The 26275-nt window shown below is 39.5% G+C and overlaps 1 protein-coding gene across 3 annotated transcripts in view; it reads left to right on the top strand.

The window, feature by feature from the left end:
- Positions 1-26275, top strand: part of SLAIN1 (SLAIN motif family member 1) — a 51201-nt gene that overhangs the window by 13367 nt on the left and 11559 nt on the right. The window contains exons 3-5 of one of the 3 annotated variants that reach the window (XM_066176329.1): positions 16210-16359; positions 18270-18419; positions 20460-20798. The exons of 1 other annotated variant lie outside the window; for it this stretch is intronic. In XM_066176329.1, coding sequence (XP_066032426.1) covers positions 16210-16359; positions 18270-18419; positions 20460-20798 — 639 coding nt within the window. The remainder of the gene's footprint in view (positions 1-16209; positions 16360-18269; positions 18420-20459; positions 20799-26275) is intronic. One more of the 3 variants, XM_066176330.1, reaches the window with a different exon arrangement.

Genomic DNA, 26275 nt, shown 5'->3' on the forward strand with positions numbered 1-26275 from the left:
GCAGCTCTGTGAAATGCTAGCAAACCATCTCCAAGTTCTTTGTTTCTCCTTCCTAACCCATAGGAAAGGCAGACTATAGAGTGATTTGCAGACCAGAATGAACCAGGGCAGGGTGGAGTGGCAGAATCTTGGCTTCAGCCTGTTCCTCCATGATGTCATATATTGCAGTTGTTTAGCCAGTGTTCAGACTGCCTCATGGTTGTTTCTTAATGTCGTTTGAAACACTGGGTGTGGAATACTTCACTACACTCACAAATGGATCCTTATTTATAAATAGTAATAATAAAAAAATCACAGTTTGTAAGTAGGCACATATGTTCTTGTGTTGTTGGACATAGTCCAAAAAATACTTTACCTGTTCTTGGTTTATGTGGATGCTGATAAATCTACAGTAATTAATTGGAAGAAGTAAAATGTTTATAGAGAAGCTTGAAGAAACAACTCAAACCATCTTGTCCAAGCTCATTTCTGCTTATTGTGGACATGACAGGTTCTGGTGATGGAAGCACTTAAAAGATGCTACAGGGTACCTTTTATCCTGAACCGTAAGACAGGGCAGAAGGATGCTGCAGCAGTATAATGGTCATACTGATTGTGCTTCTGCAATTTGTGTGCTTTTGACTCCTCTGTGTGTGCCATTCTCATGCTTTCCCTGTAGCACCATGCTCTTGGGTGATATTATACTCCTCTCTCCTCCTCTGCCAGCTTATACCTGTGTCGCTTGTTAGTGAGGAGCAAAGAATGCCTATTTATTAAATGCCTGTACAGTTCTTGGTGCAGCGTACATCTGGAAGGTACTCGCAAGGCAAAGTTTACTTAAGGAGTCTCCCTTGAGATACCTGTAATCACCCCAGGGAAGCTTAAATGTAGGAATGTGCTCTGAGTTAGTGTCAGGAGACATTGGTCTTTCTCGAGGGAATCTGAAGAGGCTGGTCTATTTAGTTTAAAAATTGTTGCAGAAGCTCTAACCCCCATGACAGTAATGATAATGGTATCTATATCGAACATCTCTATGTCACTTTACCCACTTTCCTAGTAATAATTTTTTGGTTAGTGCTTCTTAATTTGACTGGAGGTTGGTGTTGAACCTTAATTCTGTGTGAGGGTACACATTCTGAATATGTTATTATATTTGGCAGTCAGTTAAACCTCTGTTAGAACTTATGTTAATCATAAACTCTCATGATTTTTTTCCTGTATGTTGTTTTAAAAGTATGAAAAATCTGTTACACAGGAACTTTTATTTTTCAAGTGTTTTGTATATTTTCTCTGCTTTTGGTAATAGTGTTAACAGTTTCTCGTGATGATCACATAACTGTGACACCTGCTATATATATCTAAAAGCCACAGGGTTCCTGGAGGGTAAGTGCTGCTTTTGACCTCGATTTGAGCCTAAGATTTAGCTTTTTCAGTCTGCCTCAATATAGGCAGCAGATGTATTTGAACAAAGAAGAGGGAGTGTGGCATCCTGGAACAGTATTGGAGTCAGAAACTGTAAATTGAGCTCTCTGGTAAAAATCCCCTGCTGGAAATTTAACCTGTTAACTACAGATGGCAAGTAGATAGGGTTTTAGGGGGAGCTATAGCGTTTGTATGGGTGTTGCTGGGATGCAGAGGAATTTCAGGACTAAACAGTAATGATAGGAAAAGTCCCAGTTAGGGTTGATCTTGGATTAATTGGACTAATTTTACCTTTTCTGTCTTTTCATCTATCATAAATGATCAAGAGAGTTATATCCCAATAGACATATTTAAATTCTACCTGGCATGTAATAAAGATCCTATACTGTTAGGAGAAGGATGGGAAATTGTCCTTCTGTGAGTCTTTTTTTAACAGAATGGATCCCTCACCCTTTATGCTTTTCTGTTTTGCTGATGGTAATGCAACAAAGAAAAATAGAATGATGATGGCTGCCAGAAAAATTAAATTTAGGAAATGTTATTACATATTTTTAACTGTATTTTTCCTTCAGCAACCTGTTCAGAGCAGTGATACACCTTTGATTCAAATTCTTGCTAACGTGTCTGGTTAGCAGTATAGCACATGTCCACCTAGGAGAAGTGTTGTACATCCTGTGTGACATGTGGAGATGAAGTTCTCTTTTATTAACTGGAGTTACCGTCCCTGAAGAGTCCACAAAGCAGTTCATAATAGCATTTTTTTTTTACTTGTGCAGTGTCTAGACTAAATGAATAGTACATTTTCAGCATGAGAGTACCTTGTGTAGTAGTTGAGCTCTGATCTGCAAGGGGAGTTAACTAATACCTGTTCTTTAAATCACACAGAGAAGCCTTGCTCCTCATCCCAGAGGAACCCCTAAGCATGCACTTACAGAGTGACAGGACAAAGGCACCCTTCATCTTTGTTCATTTTGTCAATAGCTGCTGAGCTCTTCTTGAAATATATTCAGTGTTTTTTTAAAAATAAAATTGTCTATACTGTGATTGAATGTTTGGCTTGATTGTTGCATAGTTGTGATTTGATCTTAATTTGTTTTTATGCAATGGTACTGTTACTACTGTCTACTATCACTTGTTCAAGTTCCAAAACCAAAGCTGCAGGAGGAGAGTCTGTCCAGTAGAGTTCTCTGGGATTGCTGTGATTGCAATTACTCAGCACCTACCAATACAAAGAATCGAAATTGCAAAGCAGCTGTTACTTTCTAAGGACTGAGAACATTTCTAAAAGAGTGGATTGTTGGGAAAGATGAAACAGGAAAAGCTTACAGATATGATTGCTTGGCAAGAGATTCTGAAATATAAAGTCTGTGAGTGAAACAGAAATGAAAGCAAGCTTTGAGATGTAAGCATGGCAGGCAGGAAGACCGTGATTAGCTGGAGATGGGTTGAGTAATAGCAAACGAAGGGACACCTAGGGGCCCAGGGGAGGAGCCCTGCCTAGGTATCAGAGAAAAGGTAGATAAGGAAGTAGCCTTAAGAGTTTAGAATACAGAGTGATACAGTAATATAGCAGTTCTCATAGGCTGTATGTAAATTCTGTAGGATTTGTATCTTGCGCTGGTTGGTTACTGTAAATTAGAATATTCTACACAAAAAGAGATGTAATGCATTGTAACAAGGACCTAGCTCTCTCTTTGGGGCACCCCTTCAGCTGAGGCTGGTGGCTGAAGGCAAGCCTCTTTCACCCATGACCCATGCAATAAACCATGTGCTCCAAGAGCCTCCCTGGTCTCCAGGGGTCCCTCTCACTGCTGTTGACAGATGCTCCTACAGTCAATGAATTGCTGTCAGTGGGGTTTTAAATCTGCTGTTGGCTGAAGTGGGGATGTCTAATATACAGTTTTAAGTGAGTGGGAGTTGTATTTTTGCACCAGGAAAAGCCTGATTAGGTTAACTGGTTTTCAAAACAGGCCTCCTCCGCAGGCTGAAGTTAAGAAAATACCCTAAGACTCACAATTTTTTTGCTATGTAGAAAGTTGCTTGCTGATGAGATAAAACCTTCTCATGTTCTTTGTAACCTTGAAGGGTACAGAGTATATCCAGGCACAGACCTCATACCTTCTTGTTGTGTTACTAAAACATAAGTACCTAACATAAGACCCCAAGAGTTGATCCTGTTAATGCACACAGCCTGTCTACACCCTGCAGAGCTCCAATATATCCACACAGTGCAGTGCTGCATGGATAATATATGTTGGTGTAGCTGTCGCTGGGATCCAATGTGAATGAATGTCATGATACTTCTTGTATTTCAGCTTTCAGGTTTCTAGTTACCATATCTGTGTCTCTGTGTGTTAAACACTGTTAAAGGTGCTATAAGTGCTTTCAAGATAAGGTTCACACTACTCTATTTAAGCCATCTTAAACTTCAGACTTGAAATCAGTGACTAGTTGAAAAGTAGCAACATCTTTGGAGCATGAGATCTGTCTTCCTCCAGTGACAGAGAGTAGCATGATTTTTCAGTAGGTCTGGAGGTCACATTTGAATATTGTACACTACTTGAGCTGATTACAGATCACAGTTGCGTAAAGATGGAGGATATGCTTTATTTTGCCAAATGGTCTACTTCTCTGTGACTGAAATTCTGGTTGGCTTCCATACTGTAACTCTCAGAAGAATTTTTAATCATCAAGCAAAATTAATTTTCAGCTTTTTCTTACCTGTGGTATACTGAAACTAAATCTGTTAAAAACAGGATTTCTACAACTTTAGGACTAACCTGAGACAAGAATGAAGTGTCTCCAGTTTCATGATACAAAGGAAGGTAACTAAATAAATACCATTTAAAAAATCTTTTGTAATTATGTCTAACATACACTAGATAGAAGTAGTAGAAATGTTGATCCAAAGTCTGCTGAAGACACTGGAAGTCTTTCGTTTTCCTGGGGTTTGTGCATTATCTTCATGTTCCTTCAGGTATTTTGCCTGTGAATTGTATGCTTTTGGGGCTGAGTGTCAAATTACTTTGAGAGGAGTCTTCTGCCTTATATTTGAGGTTAAAAATGTGATAAACTGAGATTCCATGTTTCCCACTTGTCTAAAAAAAAAAGTAAATTTATGCTCTAGATTTGGCTGGCAATGATCGTTACAAATTATTTCAAACTCTGGAGTTTGATACCCTATATTTAGAGATTTTGCTTCATGGGGACTTTGCAAAACTTGCCTAGACACCACGGGGTCCTACTGACTCATATAACAGAGCTATATGGGGTATTCTTGCCATTTGTACAAATGTTGGGAAGGTCAGGTCTGTGCTGAACATGAGAATGCAGCATAGTTTTGTTCATCAGGAATGTGAAAAGATGTAAATCCACTGCCTGCTTTGGCCAGATCCCTGGTATGTACATACTTTTGTTCTGGGAGGTTTTCCATGTATTAATACAGCCTGTCTAGATCACGGGAATGCTTGTAGAGTGTTTTATAAAGAGCAGCTTTGCTCAGTGGTGTAAAGAGTCATTTACAGATGTTATCCTACTGTATTGGCAAAATACTCCTTCACCGTCAGGCTTACTTGGTTTTCTTATTAAGGAATCCAAAGAAGTGAGTGGGTGTGTGTAGACTGGCTAGGGGAAGCAAGTATCTTTTAGCTGCAAGGCAGATGCCCAAGAAAAGCAGCATCATAAGTAGTAGTTCCATGAATAATTTGACAGAGAACTGTCAAAAAATGAATTTACCAGCTTTTACTTGAACTGAAAAAAATTGTTGCTACAGCCACCATGACGTATGCAAGGGTGTATGAAGCCCTCTGAAGAGGGGACATGAAACCGCTTCTCTTTCCTCTTGGATGGTGAGGCAAAATTCTCATGTCAGTATAACTTCAAGGGACAGAGCTATCTTCTGGCTGGGGTAGAGGAGTACCTCTAACAGTGAAGTTACCTCACTAATGTATGTACCAGATGGATTGGTGGCTTGAGAGCCTGCTTCTGAATAATACATGAACATATCCAAACAAACAGCAGGCCAGATTTCTCTCAATCAACTTCACCACTAGATAAGTTTTAGGATGATGAAGGGCTTATTTAAGTGCACGGATTTATGATCATGGGCCAGCATTAGAAGCAACTCCCACTCCAACATACATTATTAATTTTATATATGATACTAGGTTTCTCTCTTCATTGGTCCAGAATCTTGGCGATCGGGAGTTGTGAGTTAGAGGGTTCAGCCTGCCCCAGGGGACGTGCCCAGGGAGGGCTACAGCTCTCCTGTTCCCTTCTGTTAAGTGGTTTGCAGTCTTGCAAAATAACAGCTCTGGTAACGATTTTCCATCTCAAAGTGGAAGGAATTTCTGTGATGTAGTTAGTTTTCTTTTGTTGTTGTTTTTTTGTTTTTTGGGTTTTTTAATATCTTGATCAGGGCCTGGCTTTGTGCTTTAGACTTTCTTTGTTTCTTTACACCAGACCTGAAAATCAGTGACAAACCCTACAAACAACATGATTCAGAAATCATGTGAGGTTGCCAAAATTGTGCTTCTTTCCTCCTTCATGAGGATATATCATTGATTCGGTTACAGTTGAAGGGACCTCTCTGTGAGATTTTGGCAGTTTTTAGCCAGAGAAAACAGATCTACCTACATCCTCATAATTTTGGGTAATGGTCATGACCCACAGAACTGTGGTGGTGGTAAATCTGGCACAGTGGCTATCAAACTACTCATCACCAGTATTTTACTGTGTGAGCTGCATCCTGGGCAGGCATCTCTGCTGAAGATGCTGCAAGTTTTGAATTACAGTAGCTGTGGAGGTGATGCCCACAGCCATATAGTCCTTACTGCTGTATATCTACAGACATTCCTTTAACTGTTTCAGATGTAGAAAGTGTATATCCTACTGGTCTGCAAAACAAAATTCCACTGGAGTTAAAAGGTGTGAACTATATGGCAGACAAAGGTTACTAGTGCTCTGCAAACAAGTAGGCAGTGAAGAGGTGTCCTGAGGCCAAGACACACTGTCTCTCAGACCTGGGAGATGTTACAGATCTGGCCAACATTTAAAGAAAAAGACAAAAAGACCTTATTCTGTTCAAAACATGCCTGTTTTTGTTATTTGTGGAGTATTGTCACAAACAGAACACTTTGTTCTGAGTGATAGCAAAGTACTCCTCCCAGAGTACTCCAGTGGGATTTTTCTGTATCAACTGCCACTGAAATACAAACAAAACAAGTACCAAAAGTAACAAATTCAGGAGGGAAAACCAGGTTGGGATGAGTTTTTCGCAGTGTTTATGCTATGAGTATGAGAGCTTGGATTTTGCTTATGATGGTGTTATGGTTGTGTGTGTGTAATCAATGATAAACCTGTGGTTTTTTAAGGAAAATACAAACGGTTTCACAAATTGTACTAGCAAAAATGATTCCCCTTTGGATTAGCAGGCAGTGAGTAAAACGTGATTTACGATGATCACAGTGCTCCAACGGTATTGAAGTGATATGACTTCTGACACAGCTCTGCTGAAATCTTAGTGCCATAGGCTGCAATAGCAATGTCTTCATGAAAACACCCTTTCCATGTTAGAGGAGTAGGGCCACAACTCCTAAATTAGTGTGTGGTGTGGAGGTTTTGGCAAGGTTATTTGAGCAGGTAAGTTTTCCCCACCAGGCAGGGTGCAGCTGGCTGCTTGTGACGGTATGCTGATTGTGCAAGAGATGTAGTTTCTTGGCACAGTCCTGCCTTCCCCTGGGTGATGCACTAGCCTCCTCAGAGCTTCTTCAGAGCTCTTAATTTGTGCCTACAGGAATTGCTGCTCCTTCAGATTTACTAGCTGAGATTATTGGATGATAACTTTCCTGGTCATTTCAGTCAGTGCCTGCTGGCTGAACCTTACCAGAGACCTGGGAATTTATAGCTGGTACCAGTGGAGGCAGGAGGTCTATCCAGCTGGCCCAGCCAGAATTGGAGGAAGATGTTTCAGTGGCCTTAGGTACATTGTCTGCACATCACAGTGGTAGATCTTTACCCACTTGGTGAAAACATGAGGTGATTACCACTGTGTTCCTGTTGAAAATGCTGTTGCTTTACTCTGCACTGTGTGAGTGAGTAAACGACTGGTGTCAGACATGGAGTTCATCTCGCCTGCCCTTACACACATTCTGGAGGCTGTTCTCTGACGAGTGTTTCTTTTGGAGGCAGTGTTACTTCAGCAGTCTCACCTTCCTGCTGCTGTTCTCCACTTCTCCATCTCTCCCTGAAATGTGATGATACAAGTGAGCTTCATCTTCCTGGTAAAGGGCATTGAGAAATGCTTCCTTGTTTAAAAAAATTAACACAGAGGTCCCCTTCCAACTGGAACTGCTGCTGAGAAGGCCGTAAGGTGACTTCAGTTTAATACAAGCTGGTTTCAGTACAATGTATGCAAGCATTGCAGTGCTCTAGTGGTGCAAGAGTTGTCTTTTTCAGTTGCTTAGAAAAAGTGAAAACTGAATGCAGTGTTTGAACTCTGTTTTGAAGCTCTGTTTATTGTTCTCTGTGATGAATGCGGAGTGAGTTTTGTTTGAATGTGTGCAGAGATCTGTAGTGGAGCCAGTCACACTGGGTTGCCATTGTAGGCAGAGAAAAGGGGCACAGCTCATGTCCTTTGCAAGCAGAGGTGAATCATGCCCTGTCCTTCCTCTTAGAAATAGTGTCCTGAGGTGACTAGGTCAGCCATCAGTGATGTACCTAAGAGCATCTTCATTGTGTCTGGGACATAGAATAGCACCTATAAGAGTGCACCATAAATAGATATGGGAAGAGAGGGGTTATGGGGAAGCAGCGTATATGCCTGCCCTTACACCATCGCACTGTATAGCCACTTCAGTGACTGGCAGAACCAGATGAGAACTCTGAATTAGATGTGATTTTAACCTTTGGTGGATTTTTTTTTTTTTGTGAGTTTGCATAATCTTCCCATGTTCATTTTTGCATTCACAGTGCCCTTTGGTAAGAATCCTTACCAAAATCCTGTTTTTGAAGGCTCTTAATGCCTTATTTGAAGGCTTCTAAAATTAAGTGGGGTAAACACTCGTAATGAATGAGATACTAATAGTTTGGTAGAAGAATCTGGGGCTATATGTTTTGTTCCAGGTAACCATATGTAGTGGTACACGAGAATGAGTCTTCTGCTCAGAAAACTCTGTCTTGCTTCAAACTAGCTGAAATGTGAGCTGCTCATGTATGCTCATGGGTCTGGTCACTCCACCAAATAGAATGAAAATGCATCAGTGCATTTTTAATATAAAAACGGAGCTGAGGAGGGAACAGAGATTTGGGCCCTAGGTCATGCCTAAGGCTTAATATTTCACCATAGTATTTGGCTAAATTCTCAAAAGAGAGAAGCTGGAAAGCCAAGTTTGGCTGCTGTCTCTAATGAGAAAATTTGCTTTTGGGTGTGTGAATGCAGGTAGAGTTTGTGCACTCAGGAGGGTGTTGAGAAAAATGAATGCTGAGACACTTGCATCTTTCACAAAGCCCCTCTGCTAGTCTGTTTACGTAGCTGTACTGGAAAAGGTTCGCCTTAAAAAAACAGAGCCAAGCTAAAAAAACCCAACAAAACAAGAAAAAACCCACAACCCTACCCTCCAGTACATAGCTAAAATGCAGTATCCTTTTTGGGGGGTTGGGGGAAGTAGCTTATACCTTGCAGTTCCATTTCCTTTCTAGTCTTTTGAATTCTTTGATGTCATAAGATCATTTTTGTGACAAAATTGGGCCAGAGAATGGTGAGTTTCCATGCTCTTCAGTGTGCTGCAGCTGGACGGTGCTGTGGTTGTGTTTTCAGCATTCAATGTGTGCAAAAAATTTCAGGTCAGCCTTTCACTGGAATACAACGAACTAGAGTAGTTGTAAATTTACCTTTGAAACTTCCCTGCTCACACTGATAGGTCATCGCTGGCACAACTGGACTATGCCATGCAAAGTATTAGTCCTGAATCTTAGATTTGCAGTTTTATCACCAATAGGATGCCAGACACCACTGCTGATTGCATTACTTGCTGTGCTAGCTGGAAGTTAAAGGAATTGCTGCAATTTAGTCAGGCTTTCTGATTCCACCTTGAAAAGAGGTCTGTGCTATTTTTTCTGGGGCAGCTCTTGAGGTATATGCTGTAGCTCTATATATCAAGCAGTTTTATACCGATACATACCAACTGAACTGCTTTCTCATTCTATGCTAATACTAGATCTTTTTAATGCATTTGTTCAAAAAAGGTTGTGCTTCATGTGAATGAAGTGGGAAACAAACTTTTCAGGTACTCCCAGTTTTCTCATATTTTTAAAACAGAAGTTCTCACATACTCCTAAAGTTGCTTTTCAGTTTTCCCAGTCTTAGAGGCAAGTGGACACTCTTAATTTTCTCAGCTCCTCCTAATTTATTGCTGTTTCTTCATGTGGTGCATTGCCCCTGGCTAGACACCTGGTGCCCACCAAAACTATGTTATCATTTCCATCCTCAGCTGCACCGGGGAGAGAGAATTTCATGAAAGGATTGTGGGTCAAGATGAGGGCAGGGAGAGATTAGTCACCAGTTAGCCTCATGGGCAAACCAGACTCGACTTGGGGAAAAATTTACTACCAGTCAAATCAGAGTACAATAATGAGAAATAAAACCAAATCTTAAAACACCTTCCCCCCCACCCCTCAATTCTTCTGACTCTGGAAAGGAGTCCCTTTGTGCAGTCTGTACTTGGGAAGTTTCTGTTCTCCTTGCAGTTGGGGATGAGGGGGTGCTCTCCTTCTCGTGATGGAGAAATCAATGGACAGAAATAACAAACAAGCCTCAAGTATTTTGTGATCTCTGTGTGGTAGGGCAACGAAATAGTTTTGGGCAATGGCAGTTCCAGTGTGACTGCAAATGTGCATTAAACATATGAGGTGTGACTGTGCCTGATGGCAAACTTCTGCCACTAGTAGGGTGGTTGACTGAGCTACAGCTGTGGTTAGGAAATCAAACTGGAATAAGCTGATGGGATGACCAAAGCTGATGGCTGTGGGAGACTGGAACTAGGAGTGTGCTGCTTGAAAAGTCAAGAAGTTTGCTGTAAAATATCCAACAAGATGGGAAAATGGACATGCCACAAACTAACTTACGGATTTTACAGGTACAACTCAATTCTCTTTACTCACAGTTATTATAACTGAAATTATTGCTGTCTTAAGCCCAGATTTTGCAATCTTCTAAATGATAAACACATGATTTTTTCAAAGAAGTGAATTTTTAGGACTTAAAATTGCAAAGGAAAGCTTTGAAGCACTGTATTTTGATAAACGGTGAAAGGTCTTATACAGTTGTTAAACTGCGTTCTGTGCTCAGTCCTTCTGATGTTAATGCCTCACCCTGTGAAACAGACCAAAGGATTGATTGCACTTACTTCTAAGGTCTATGATTTCAGGAGCTACTGAAGTACTTGAAATACAGATTCTGCTTATTTGAAGGCTTGGCTCCCTGAAGTTCTCTTACTGGATAGGGGCACCAGTGCTGGTTCCTGGTAAGTATCTAGCACCTGTCTTCTACCTTGTATTGCTTCAAGTGCTTGCAGGAACTCTGGGTTTTTGAGTGGCTCCTGTAAGTCTCTACAGGCTGCTGAGTAGTGGGAGCCCTTGTTTCCTGCATCTTGTGCCAGTGTCCCAATAACAGCACTGATCAATGAGTAGTGGGGAATATCTTCATGTTTTCCTCTGTCAGTCTTTTCAGGCATGGTAGACACATAGCGATTCCCAGATTTATATCTGACTGCAAGAGTTGTTTTCAAATTCTGAATTGCTTTTTTTATAGGGAGCAAAAGTGAAGGTTTGCTGTCTTTGGGAGGGACATTAGTTGTACCTCACTGAGGTGATGCCTCTTAGCTGACATAGGCATTCTTACCTATGGTGAAGAGAGGGTTTTGAATTCCCTTCTTGTATTCCTGATTTTGTCCTGTGATCAACTGAATGCTTCTGTTTTCCATGTAGGTCTCTGTATTTTACTCCCGTAAGAGATACTGTTCTTTTAAGTGTGGATGCTGTGCAACCACACAAATGCAGAATACACCAGGGATGTACTTTGGGTTTTCTGCACTAAAGAAATAGTGTTGGCAGGAAATTATTTGTGGTACTGGGGATTGACAGTATTGTAAATGTTCCTCCAGTGCTGGCTCAAAAGAGGATTTTGTTCAGGCTGTGTGATTAGAACCCATTTCCAAATGTCTGCATGTGTGCAATAGAATTTGTTTTAAGCTTGGGCTTAAAAAGTATCTTTGCCTTTGCCTGGAGGCCTATACAAAAGTTAACCTAATTGAGTGGATAAATAAGCCAGATAATGTTTCAAATATTTTAGCATGTTTAATCTGTAGTGTAACTCTGGTATATATGATTTTATTGTTTTCTGTCTTTATAGCAAAAAAAAAAAAAAAATTTCTTTATTTGTGTTGCTTAGCGTGAAAGTAAGTTCTTGTTCTGGCAAACTGAGCTCACTGAGTTTCATAATGGAGTTATGAAAATGGGAAGATGTTTAAAATGTGCGAGTACTGGGTTTGGTTTCTTGGAAACCCTTATAGCCTTAGCTAATAAGACCACAGAATGGGTCAAGCTGTAAGAGACCACAGTGGCTCATCTGGTCCAGCCTTTGTTCTCAGGCAGGGTCGTCCCATGACACATTGCACAAGGTTGTCTCCATATGACTTTCAAGTATCTCCAGTGAGGGAGACTCTACAACCTCTCTGTTCCAGTGCTCGGTCACCCACATGTATATATATGTGGAAATATCACATATGATGATCTAGGTGTAGGTGTATCTGATTCCTCAAGTAGAGGACCTGTACTTGATCAGTCCCTGTTCACACCAACCCTCGTAACTAAAACAACATAATGAGGATCTCTACCTACTATTTTTACCTTGTGTTCCCGCTGATGAGTATTCCCATTAATTTAAATAGCAAATTTTATCTTCCCTTTCAAAAGCATTCTTCTGTATATGGTTAAATTATTTTTTTTAACCTTATGTTGCTTAAATGAGGAATTAGTTTTAGGAAGGGAATTGCTTTAAAGGTGGTACAGAATCCTGTGGTTTTGCAGGGTGTGAGGTTCCTTTTGAGCACTGCAATTCTGTGGATGTTTACTTGTTCAGGCTTTCATGTGAAATTTTGCAACAGTTCTTATTAAACACTGGTTATTCACAGGAGTCGGTATGGTGAATATTTTTATTTTTTAATTAGTTGCTCATATTTTCCTGTATGAGTTATTATTTTCATCTGTTTTAGCATTTTGATGTCTCCAGGGATGTTACAAAAATAAGGTTAATTAATTTTTAAGCCTTCAGTTCTGTTAGTGAGTATTTTAAAGGTATGAGTGCTTGTTGCTGATTTTATTTTTTATAGGAAAGGTTTTGATTGCGTATTTATGTGGTCAGCCTGAAAGTCTTTTTTCTAACATTAGAGTGGGTATTGGGTAACACAGTGCTTTGTCAGCAGTCTAGTTACTAAGAATTTATCAAAACCAAGGAAATCATACCCAAAAAGTTGGACACTTCTGATAGCTATAGAGTTGACTGGGACAGTTTATGCATATTACAGTACAATATTCGTTCCACCACTTTTATGCTTCAAGAAGTCAAATTGAAAGCGTTTACCTCTTTGATGTCAGTCAATGGAATGGATTTTTTGGCTTTTCTCTTGATTGTTTTTTTAGATGCCCCTGCTTTCCTTCTAGTGCCTGAATCTCTTCTTCCTTTCAGTGCGTCTTCAGTATAAGTTACTCAGAGCACGATTATCTATGTTTCTATTCAACTGCAAAGATTAGAAACCTTGTTTTTGAAGGGTACCTGATCATTTTCATCTTCAGGTAACTGGTATCGGGGCTTTAAGAAGCTACAAATAATGTAAAATTCACACCTGAACAGCTGGGATTTTAAACTTATAGGTCTTAACAACATTGTCTCATCCATGCATAGTAGAGTGGTGCTTATCTTGCTAACCAGGACAGTCTCACGTTCAATTTGGAGCAAAATAACTGTTCTAAAATGACTGTCCGTTGCACAGTTTTGGGATTTTACAAATTTTACATGAATTTGCATATTTCCCTTCATGTCTGTAGCACTCACTTCCTACATACCTTTTCATGGCTTTGGCATTAGCACAAGACTTCAGTAAGTCTAATTTTGCTGTCTTTGTTAGTATGGTAAAGTGCTCAATATGTGTGTTGATATTTCCTTTTGAAACCTTATGAAAGCTGTTTTCTATATTTGATGCTAAACAATGAATTTACTCATATGCCTAAAAAGTATCCATCATTTCCTAATGCTTAAACTAGAAAGTTTTATTTTAGGCACAGTGGCAGAAGTTTGTAGAATTGGGAATATTTTACATTGGTATCCTTAGAGGTTTAGTATATGTAGAAGTTAGTATAGATAGAGCTTCTTGGTCTCATCCATCCATCCATCTTTCCCTGAGAACACATGCTATTTGAAAGGAGTTTGAAATCTCCTGGTCATAAATACTAATTATATTCTTGGTGTGGATGCTCATTTTCAGAGTCGTGATAACTGTTGCCTTGTGCTCGGTGGGCCAGCTCACAGCGGTTATTGTCGAGGGTAATGAATGATGTTTATTTGTGCTGTGTGCCCCACCACATCTGGGGCTGAGAACATGCTGGCAGCTAATTGGCCTGGCAAATGGTCAGGCTGCTACAAAGCAGTAGCTTGTGCTAGGCAGGAAAATGAAATCTCAAGGAACTGTCATCCCTTTGTCTTATTGATGATTCCTGGTGGAAATGACGGACGTTAGCTGTGGAGAATGCCTCGGATCAGTTTACTGTTATTAACACCTTGTGACTTAACCTCATCCCCGGGGACTCATGTTAATTGCTAATTTGTAGACTTATGTTCATGTGTGTTGGCTCTCCTTTTTGTCCTGAGACACTTGAATGCTTCACTTTAGAACTGATCACGTTAGTGAATGTTGAGGACGAACAATCCAGCTGGGAAATCTGTGTTGCGTGGCTTGGCATTGAGCAATTTCCTGAAAGTGGTGCTGATGCTGCCTTTAAAAATCTCAGAACTCTGGGTTTCTTTGAGCTTCAAGGAACTAGAATCACCAAAAATGAGAGAATTGCAGTAATTGTTTGATGAGGGGACAGCAAAGAACACAGTTTGAATTTTTATATGTTACTAACGTGTATTTAGCTACCCTTCTCAGAGCCTGGGCCCTGCAGGTAATTCCTGTCCCCAGCAGAATGCTTTGTGCCTGTGCTGGAACCAGGCAGTTGTCTTCACTCCTAGCTTAGCAGCACTTGTGGGAAGAACTGAAAAGACTTATACTCCGTACAAACCCAGGATACATTTAAGTAGGTCAAAGCAAAAGCAATAGGAGGAGAAATGGTGCTGTTTGGATTGCTGTCAAACTGATATTGTAAAAGATTGTGAGGATGTGACTGACAGCCCACCAAGACATCCTTCCCATGGCTACTTGAAGTTGATGTTAGGAAGAAGGAGGAAGAGAGTTCATATGCTCTGCTAAATCATTTTGGTGGTAGGGAGGTTTGAAATCAGAAAACATGACTGTTATTTGAGTGGCTGTTAGTGTGTAAAATGACCAGATGAACAGGTCCAAATAACACAGCAGATTGTGGTATTAAGTAGCCATGTGATGGAGAATGGCTTTTGAAGGCTTTTGGGCCCTTCTGGTTTTGAAAACCAGTTTGTAGCATCTGACACTGCAAAGAGCACCTGCAAACATTGAGGTTATGCTGTTGTTTTCAAAGCCAGGTGTAAGTATGTTCCTGGCTCCCCCTCTTGTGTCACTGTTCATAACATCTACGAGTAGAAAATAGATTCTATTAAAAAAAAATTCCCATCATATGTTTTTCATCTTTCCTTGTATCTCTGAGTTGTCTGAAATTTATCTTTTAAAATTTTCCTTCTTCCTAAAACAATTTTATTACTAATATTTATTTTTGGAAGAGCTTGGGAATGTCGTTTATTTTGCTTTTTAAAGGTGTGTGAAAATAGGCAAAACAAAGTACGGGTGTATTAATGCTTTTAATACATGAGTAAGAAAATGTGAATTAGGTAAATGTAAATGTAAATGAAATAAGCCTTTAGCTTTTTTGCCTACTCTTGAGTGCTTTGTGATACTGCTTAGAAGACCAGATGCCTTGCAAGCTTTCTGTAAACAATGTGTAGAAAAAAGGATGCCTTGTTCTGTTATTCCAGAAACAGTGGGGAAAAAAAACAAAAAACAAATCATGCTTATGCAATCAGGAATTTGATGGTGTAAAAAAAGAAGGAAAAATATAGCTTAAAAGCTTGATATGGGATTACAGTTGTTTTTAGCACTTGATGGTTAAGTGTCGTTTACTGCTCTGTCTCTGAACTCCCATAACTGATAATTTAGCTGCTAATTCAATTGTGTGGTGATTAATTGCCATGAACAATTCCTTGAAGAGCACTATGAATTCCATTTTTGTTTCTCTGCTAACTGTAGCAATTTTCGCTTCCTCTGCTATTTGTGTGTTGGTCACCCAGTGATGTATGTGGTGAATATATATCAAAAAGGTGTATATGTAAAATACAGTCAACAGATATATTTGGTAGAAAACCTTTTAGAGCTCACTTTTACATGCAGAAGACTGTTCTGATTCTCTGATTTTCTGCTGAATTTTCACCGTTATTTTCCTCTTGTAATAAGTAAAAAATGTATGATGAACAGCTTAAGATGAGATGATTTTTCTCTCTGACAGTACTGTTCTATTAATAACTGTAAATCTTGTTTTTCCCCCCCTCCTCCCTCGCATCCCTAACAGCTAGCCGATGGCGGAACCTCTTCTCTACACCTGTCTCCTTGGCTTTTCCCTATAGTCCTGTTGCAAGACTCACCCCATATACCAATGGCTGTAATAGTCCCAGCTTCTCTAAAACTTCCAGTAAAGCAATACTAACACCTGAACGGACAGGTAATGCTAATCTTTTTATTGATCTACGGTGCTTACAAAAGTGCTTGATTGAATCTAATCCTGCTAGCATTTAACAGCAGCACTCTTTTTGGCTGATCGTGTATGAACTCACATCTCAGAGGGAAATTGTTGTTTTGTTCAGTTTTGTTTTTTTTTTTTAAATGGCCTAAAATTTGGCTGTTAACTGCAAGTGTTATGCAGCATGTTACAGGAAAGTAATGCTAATATTAGTGATATTCAATTAGTGATTGAATATCACTAATGATTTACCCAGCAGTACAGTTGTGACTGTACTAGCTTAAACAGTCCCCAGCTTTGTTGCCTGTTTCTGCCCCATAGTCCCCCTTCCTTGTGTCCACAGAAACACGTGTATTGTGTGAAATTATAAATTCTCACTGTAATGAAATTGCAGTGAGAATTTATAATAAGAAGAGCTGGCAGAATCATGCCTGTTTTCAAGGTGGTACTGTTGCTAATGTTCAGGATTTATTTTATGTTTTCCGCTGATTTTCAGGGAACACAGAAGTACTAAGAAAATTGAAAACTTTCTGTGGTCTGTAAATTGTAAGGATTTGCATTTTCCTTCTTCACTACAGATACCAAGAGTCAGACTGTATCTCTGACTTCTCTTAAACTTCAGTGGCAGTGGAGAAAATAATCTTCTGGAGGAGAGGCATTAACATTCTATTGCTGGCAGGAGCAGGCATGGGCTGAGGATGGGCTGATGATCAGTGTCACACCGATTTGTGTGCAGTGTTCCTTACAATGCAGGAAATCACTGCAGAAAGCCCTTTTTTAAGGGATATGGGCCCTGTGGGTGAGAAACAGCTCAAGGCAGAGCACCTGCTGTAGTTGTCTGCATGTGAGTGAAGTGTCTTTCCTATTCAGTGGGATGCAGCCTAGTTCCTAAATGAGCTCATGCTATTTGAGATACCCTCAAGTACCTTGTCTGGCTTTCCTCTGCTGCTCCAGAAGGGCACAGCTGTTGCTACCTCTGCTGAACCTCAGGGACTGCTGTGGCTTGCACATTTAAGAAAGCAAACACATTTACTCCATACAGTCCTTCCAAAGCAAAGTAATCCCCTGTCTGTCCTTTTCTTCTGGAGATATTATTGGAAAATAGCTGAATTTAGGATGAATTTTAGGTGGTTGCTTTCAGCAGTGCTAGAGGATCCAAGCACAGCTGGTGAGCTGTAGTCTCAGCAGTTCTTGCCCTACAGGCTATGGGTCTCTGGTAGTCCAGAGGATATTAGAAAATTGTTTACTATTTTAGTTGATGGGATTTTTCTTTAAAGTTGGACAACAACTAGCTCATGCAACTAATTGCAGATTAGTTTATATTTTAGTATCACACGCAGGGAAAAAAGTAGAATCCTTTTGAAAGGTAGCTCTGTGAAGGAAGCAATGCTTTCTCTGTTGCATAATGTTCAACCTTAATTGTCACTGTGATTGATTTATATGATAATCATAGATAGTTAAAAAAATAGTAAAATTTAGCTAAATGGCTCTGATGCAACATTTGAGTACTGAGCAGAAGTCAGTGGCACATATCCACTGGTTTTTCAAAACAGAGTAGGGAGAGCCACAGTCCCGTAAGAGAGATGCAGATGTTGGTTAGACTACCCTAATCCGAGCTTTATCAGAACAGTATTGGGTAAATTATTCATTGTCTGGGCTATGCAATGCTATTTTGGGAACAAGATGAGGAATTAATGATCCATTCCTACACTTACTACTTCTCATTAATATCAAAGCTCTTTGGTAATTGTTAGTGAATTGAATTACACTTCTGAAGGTTTTTATATGCTGTTCAGAAAATGTTTTAAGCTACTGTAATGTAAAGAGCAGATGATTTTGGATGAAGGTGGCCAGACATGTTTGTAGCCTAAAGTGAATGTTTTCTTACATAGGGTACATTTCTAGGAGTTCCCCTTTGAGTCCACAGTCATCAATAGACAGTGAACTGAGCACTTCAGAGCTTGAAGATGATTCCATCTCCATGGGATACAAGCTGCAGGACCTCACTGATGTTCAGATCATGGCTCGTCTACAGGAGGAGAGTAGGTGGCACTTTTTTGGTTTTCATAACCATTTGAGGAAGATTTCCCATAACAGTTGAAACTGCTCCAGGCTGGTCTCAGTCAAGTAATTATTTTTTAAACGGTGTTGCCTCTTGAGTGGCAGCTGGAAGTACTCTTCACCTGCATGGAGAAGGTGTGCACGTTGTTGGGTTCAGGTTAATCTGCACTGGTATTGGATCTTTCAAAATTTAATGTTTATATTTCTCTGAATAAGAATTGAAATAGTTTTATTTCTGGAGAGGGAAGATGCTAAAGCATTTTGCTCATGCATTCATTTCATGAGAAAGGTAAAAATGAGAAGCTCTCTTGGCTTTCTTTGGCTCCACTTCAGTTTTCTTAAATTTTTAGGTGAGTTTTGAAATGAAATCCCCCTTAAATGCTGAATTGTGGCCTTTAAATTTAGTATCTTGATTTGAAACTAGTAATTGCACAAATGCAGAAATCTGAGCCTAGAGTCTTCTTTGATACAGATTTTAGTTTTGCTTAATAGTAGTTTTTGTAAAATGTCTTTATTTATAAATTAAGGGCATTTGACTTACAGGTCACTGAGACAATAAGTGGAGTATTTATCCCGCACCCTGTTAGTGCCAAGTGAGATATCAAGGAGGAAGTGATGAGATTAAAATCAAGAGAAATTCACAGACAGGGCCTGAATGAAAGTACCAAGTAGTAAGTGATTATATAAAACAAAAATAATAAAATGGTAAGAAAAAATTAGAGTTGTGATCTGGGTGAAGCCACCAGACTGAGCAGGCAGAGTGATCACCTGTCAGCAGAACTTGCTGAGGTGGCACTCAGCATCATGTTCAGCAGAGAAATTTACAAGAGTTCTAATTTTAAAATGAAAAAAAGTTATGACTGTCAAAGATACAAAGGATTGCCTTACTTAAATGACAGCTGTGCTCCTCTCCTTCAGAGTGAGGTTTAGAGAATACTTCAGGTACTTGGTTCTTTAAGGGGTCAGGGCATTGGCAGACTGGAAAGAAAAATGCTGTTTTTTCTTCATATCTGTGTCAGGTGCAATTGATTGTCTCATCCTTGTAGCAGCAGCTGCTGGAGAATGTTTGAGCATGTGACAGTTGTTGACCACTTAATCCCGTGGAAAGTGGCAGTTCTGTATGTGCACGCAGGCACGCTCTCTTCACAGCCTCAAATAGAGACTCCCACTCGAGGAGGAGGAGAGGAAGCATATTAAGAAGCTTCCATTATGAAGCAAAGACATCTGTTAAAAATTAGGGCTTCTTGTAAGTCTAGGAAGGTTATCTGTAGCTACTGTCAGTGTTGGAATGTTTTTTTCCTTGGTTGCTGTGCATCTGGAGAAAGGAGGGATGGGCAAGGGATGTGAATGTTTCCCTCTCACTTAACCTGAAGCAAACAGGCTCTTACATGGTGGTGCTAAAGTGAGACAGTTTTCAAAACCTAGCATTTTGAGAAGAGGGTGGTAGGATTTTGTACCTGTATAAAATACAGCTGTGTTACCACGAAACCTTGTCCTTGAAACTGGATGCTTTCAGGAACCAATTCTTGTTCAGGGAGGTTGGAGAGCTGGAAGATTTAGATGGGTTGTAAGTTTAAGAAATGTCATTGCAGATATTTTTGTTGCGTGAATACAAAAGTTCAATAACAGTAGCTTGGAAAACTCATGTAAGTGTAATTCTTCTAATTAAGAGTATTGAGAAGTTAATAACTTAGTACTTGTGTAGTCTTTATTGGCAGAGAAACAGGTGCCTCCTGAGAGTGGTTCCTCTTAAGAAAGGCATCTAAGACATCTTTTGGAGACTCCTGTATTCTTTTTTTATTGTTTTATTTAAAAAGATTTTGAGAGAAAGAATTTAGGCTTAAATGCCTGAAAGGTAGATCAGATGAATCCTACATCAGATCTTCCACCTGATTACATTTTAAATTCAATTCTTTCTGTAAAGTTCTGTCTACATACCTGCGTAGTTTTCAAGATTGAAGTGCATATTAGGAGTTAATCACTTGGCAGAAGCTGAATCATCCTCCTCTTGAAATTTACAGGCCTTAGGCAAGATTATGCTTCAACTTCAGCATCTGTGTCAAGGCACACTTCCAGTGTTTCTCTGCACACGGGAAAAAAAGGGACATGCAGTGACCAGGAATATGATCGCTATAGTCTTGAGGATGAGGAAGAGTTTGACCACCTTCCACCTCCGCAGCCACGTCTGACTCGCTGCTCCCCTTTCCAAAGAGGGATTCCTCACTCACAGACTTTCTCCAGTATCCGGGACTGCAGGAGGAGCCCTACTTCCCCACAATTCCCTACAAACACTTATCAGCAGCCCTTCTACTCTCCTCAAGCCCAAACTCCAGAGCAGCAACCAAATAGGATTAATGGAGGTGGGTTGCATGCCTTTCTGAGAACTGGTCTTTTCTCTGCCAAGTGCCAGTGCCATTTTAAAGATGAATTGTACATAAATTGTGACAGATAATTTAAGCCTGCGTAAATGATTAAGGGATGTTATTGTTAAGCAGTTTTCTACAAAATGCAATCTGTGACCTGGTCATGAGAGTTGTTGCTTCACTCTGTTTTAAAATACTACAAAGATGATCACAAGTGAAGAAAGAAACAAAAAGTAAAGAAGAGCATGTTTTAACAGACTAATAATTGGTTAGAAGAACCTCTGGGGTTTTCAGGCTTGATGTACACATGTCCATTGTGGATGCAGTAAAATACAGATCCAGGTTTTGAAGTTTTAATTTTCTTTCTTATTCCTGAGTTTGCTGTTAATGCAGCTGTGCTGTGTTGTGTGCTTATGGCACCTTGCTTCTGTTCCAGATCTGATGGGGCTGATCGTTAAAGTAGTTTGAGATAATGTCCTTCCCAAACTATCCTGAGATATTGCTGCATTTTTGCACTGCATTTGAGGTGAATTCCAGAATCTGGAAGATTTGTCTCTCAGTGCTTACTCACCATTTAAGTTTCCCTCCGTTGTTGCTATTAACTTATTTTCTTTTGTTATTATAATCACGTTTTTCTTCTTTTAGCTGCATTTTACTTTCCTATACCTATTTCAATCTTTCCCCCAAGTTAATTCTGAACAGTCCATTTCCAGCCAGGGTCTTGTTTGTAATGTTACAGGTTACAGCTCACCCTTGGGCAAGAAAATAAATGTGTTGTTCAAAACAACATAAAGTTGCTATTTATGGTGCTAAAGATATGCATGTTGGCTTTTCTGCCAAACAAGACATGATAGGTGGGTGCCCAAACCACTTCTATTCAAAGTAAGCCATGGCATGGAAGTATAGTTGACAAGTGGCAGTACAGAAGGAGAGATGATGTTAACAGAGGGTAGAGCAGCGTGGGTGTCTGGTACAGTGTTTGTGCCATATTAATTTTAATGTTACTTCTCTTGTCGGTACAAGAGTGGGACAGCATTGCTGGGCTTGCAGAAATGTTGGGAGAGAGAAAGGAAGGCTTTGGGGCATTTTTGTTCAGGAATAAGAGGATGATGTGTTGCTGCCATGTTTTTATGTGGCTCCCAAATGGGTTTTGAATAATTTATTTCATTTTCCATGTCAGTGGAGCTTAAGCATTGGATTTCCTGCATGGGAAGGCATGGGAACCTTTAAGGCACTAAAAACATTACACTCCTAATTTATTAACTTCGAAGTGTATAAATGTAAAAGACCACCAGTTTTGTCACCTGATTGACTTTTTTCTCAAGAACTTTGTGGTGTTAGATAATGTATTTGGCATAACCCAGAGGTTGGATATGTGACTTGAGTTACCTTTGTGCAGGAATGACAAAAAGTGCTATAATAGTCAGTACCACTGTCTTTAGAAGGGAATTATCTCCTCAGTTTCTATCAGTACCACTGTCTTTAGAAGGGAATTATCTCCTCAGTTTCTACACCTTCGGCCTCTAACACATGCAACTCTGATCCACATAAGTGGCAAATACTGACGGTGAGAAACATTTTACTTTGACTGTGTTCTTCGGCAGACAAGGAGGTAAGGAGTCAAGTATTCACTGTACTGAGTATGTCTGCGTAGTAATTGCAACATCTTGTCATCAGCACTTACCATCCTGGCAACAATTTCATTGTCTCTCAAGAATTCCTACACATTGAAATGGAGGTGGACTGCAAAACAAGAATTTGTCTGAAGCTGTCTGTGATGGATGATGTGTTCCACACTGCTAGTTTACCAGGGCAGTTGAGAAGGAAGGGTATGGAAGATGGGAAAATGGAACCTTTACTTTCTGCCTTTAGTGTATGTGGAAAGCATGTTCCATAATTAATAATAAAGTCACACATACCACATGCTGTGCTGTTTTTGGCCATTCCAACAGTCTTCTGAAATCTTTATTCTTTTGTCTTCCCGCAGAGAGATCACTTACGTTCTTGTATGTACAGTCAGGGGCCTGGCCTCTTCTTTATCTGCATTCACAGAGCTTTTCATAAAAGAAGAATAAGCAACAAGTAACTTTTGAATTTTGACGCTCAGTCTGGGGTGAAAACCACAATATTTATCTTTGACACAATATTTCCACTGAACCTGTCAACACATTTAGCCTAATTACAAGTTTTTGCCTTAGGCAAGTAGTTTGAGGGATGCTGCCCTACTTGCTTTTGGTGATGTTTGTTTGACATGTTCTTCCAGCTGAGGTACTTAATTACCTGCATGTGAAAAATATGGTGAAGATGTGATAAACCTGGAAAACTTAAATAATTCTTTTAGGAGTATAATATTGGTTGCCTGATGAGAAACACCTACATTTAAACGCTGAGATCTGGGTGTCCACCTGTGTATGATGGGCCTAATTCAGCTGCCTGGATAGAGCTACATGAGGTACTTTGATGCACCCTGTCTTCACCATCACCCTGTGTCAATGCTGTTTAGATTCCAGAAACAACCCGGGGTCTGTGGGATGCCATGAGGTACCTTCACACAGGCACTGACTTGTGCACCAGGTGTCTGGTCTCTCACTAGAGCCAAAGGTTTGCTTGTTGTCCATCCACAGGGTTGCATTTTAGGTAGGAGATAAATGGTTTGCAGTTTCTGGTGATCTTCTGCCTTTTTTGGGTGTGAGAATAGTCTGTCAGATGTTTTCCAGCTGTGTTTGAAGCCATATTTTTTAGCTCATACGTTGTTCTTGCCAACGTATTGAAGCAAAGCGCTGCTCCTGCTGTAATACTGACACTCTGCCCTGTTTTAAATTGCTGTACCTCTATTTGAAGATAAAATTACATACTTCTGGACCACACCACACCATGTATCCCACACTCTCAGGTCCAAGTTCTTTATCTTACTTTATCCCACTCATATCTGAGTGAATGGCGTCAGTCACATTTACTGCCAGTCCCCAATATCTTGCTGTACTGGAAGGCTCCTGGTAAACGCTAGCATGAAGTGGCAGGTGTGTGCCAATCTTAGTATGTTTAGACGTGAAATATGTTGCAATGTGTTTAAGGTGTATTGGGGCCACTTGTAGCATGAGCTGTAGGTGTACTTGTTACCTTTTAAACAGCATTTTCACACTGTCTGTAGAGTGTGTATGTTGTCTTTGATTTCTAATAGGTTTTTTTGCCAGTTCGGGCAACAGTATAGTAATAGATAAGCTTTTTGTGAAATATGGTTTTGTTTTCCTTGTTTAATTACACCCTACTCCTAAATCAGCTGAATTTTCTGTAATGATGAGTTACATCAGAAAAATTCTACTTGTAAACTTTTAAGGTACTCTGATTTTCAGGGATTTTGCAGTTGGTTGGTGGGTCAGAAATAGATAATTTAAAGAAAATCTGGGAGAGACAGGATGTGAACATCTTTTAAGTATCTGTGGTAAGTAGCTGAAATGAGTTTGTCTGGTTAGTGCACGTTTTTTACTTTAATAAAGCTTTTAGTATGTTTGTAGTGAAAAGACTTATGTTTCTTTCCCCTTAGTCTAATTTTTAGAAGTTACTGGTTAGCAGCTTAAAAACCTGCTAACTATTAATACCAAGAATACTTTATATATCATCATTTTCATATAAGAAATACTATCAACCGTCATAAAACCAAGTTGGTTTCTGCTTTATGTTGTCCATAAATACACATTCATTTTGTTACTTTGATGTAAAAGTAACTGTTTTCACTTCGACTTTTTAAAATATATTTTATTTCTGCTTAGTAATTTTATTAATTTTTAATAGCTGTTAGTATTTTTGCCCTTTATACTTACAATTTTCTGAAACCAGGAAGTAATGGTTAATGATAGTGCTGTGAAATCATCCAGAGTAATTAAAATCCAGGATAGACAAGATACTGAAATGGGATTGAATTTCTCGTACTCAGGCCCACTTTCTATCTCTTGAGGTCAGCTTGCTCACAACCTTTCATCCTAGTACTACTTACTTTATGTGCATTTTAAAGTGTCCATTTTTATAGTACATGAAAATTGGAAACTTTGTGTTTTGGACAAATTATTTCAGGTAAGGAGTTTATTATTGTACAGTAGGAAGGGCTGGATGAAAAAGACGTGGTTCGTGGAGTAGGAATGCTTTCAATCTGGTTAATCTTAATGTATATTTTCTATTAACTTTTCATGTTGCTTTTAGCATATATGTTTGTAAACAAACCACAGATACCATTCACTTGAAAAACTTTGCTTTAATTTTCCAGAAATTATTAGTTATGAATACCTTTCTTGCTTACACTTCAAAAATTTTATGGACATCATTGGCAGTTGCCTCATTTTGAAAGCTACAGCTGTGATTTCTACTTGTTTGGGTTTTTTAAGCAAACTCCAGACACAGAAGAGCAGCAGTACATTGTGTTTTGATAAAGGTTCAGCATAGACTTACAAAGTGTTTTCTGCTCATAACCTCTCTTGCTCGGTAAGAAAGGAAGAATTTTCTCTAGGAAATGGTTGCAGACTTTATTACAGAAAAGGAGTAAAATAGTCTTACTTCGCTACCTTTGGATTATATTGAGGACAGTGATCACTGGGACAGCTCATGGAAGGCAATGGAAAAATCTTTAATTGGCTCTAACTATCTGTGGTGGGAGACATACGCATGTGAAGCCAGGATGAGGTGAAGTAATAATAATTCTGAATAAAATAGATGTTGACATTATTGAGAATGGCATCACTCACTTAACTGAAGGACTTGCTTTAAATCTGTATTTGTGTTTTTACACATTGATGTCTCTGTTGTATCAGCTTGTGATTCTTCAGACCATTAAAAAGACCCTGATGTATTTGGGATGTCACAAATATTATACCTGTGACATATATAATGCGGATACTCATCTCAGGTCTTCAGAGATGAGGAGGAGAAATTAATCCCATAAAGTGAAGTTGTAATAGAGTCTACGAGAAAAGCTGTAATAGAGTCTAGAAGTTTGTTACGGATTTCAGAACACACTCTGAATGTCTGCATAATATAGACCATAATATTTAAAATCGAGTAGCATGGGTGTTTTCCTTATGGTTTTACCCTGACCTGTTTGTGCATACAGTACAGATAAGGCCGAATTGAATTTGCAGGATTTGTGTGAAGGATTTAAATGTGTAAGGAACTGCTAACATAGCTCAAAGCGTGATACAGATTTCTCTGAGACAGTAATAATTCTGATTCATTGTATCACAGTTCTGTGCTTTGGTGAGGTTTGGGGGTTCTTTTGTTCAAATAAAACATGGACAACACTTGCAGAGAATAACTGTGAAGGAATAAACATATTTTAAGAGACTTCACTGTAGAGTCAACTTAAGCCCTCCTTGTAAGGAGAACCTCATTGGATGAGGCATTTTTGCAGATAGAAGATGATACTGACCAAGGATTGCTACAGAAGTCCCCATCTGGCAGCCCACCAAAAGTGTACCTCTTCTGAG

Source organism: Chamaea fasciata, unplaced genomic scaffold (genome assembly GCF_029207755.1).
Source record: "Chamaea fasciata isolate MVZ Bird 193981 ecotype frontalis unplaced genomic scaffold, bChaFas1.0.hap1 SCAF_2, whole genome shotgun sequence".
In the NCBI taxonomy this organism is placed as follows: domain Eukaryota; kingdom Metazoa; phylum Chordata; class Aves; order Passeriformes; family Sylviidae; genus Chamaea; species Chamaea fasciata.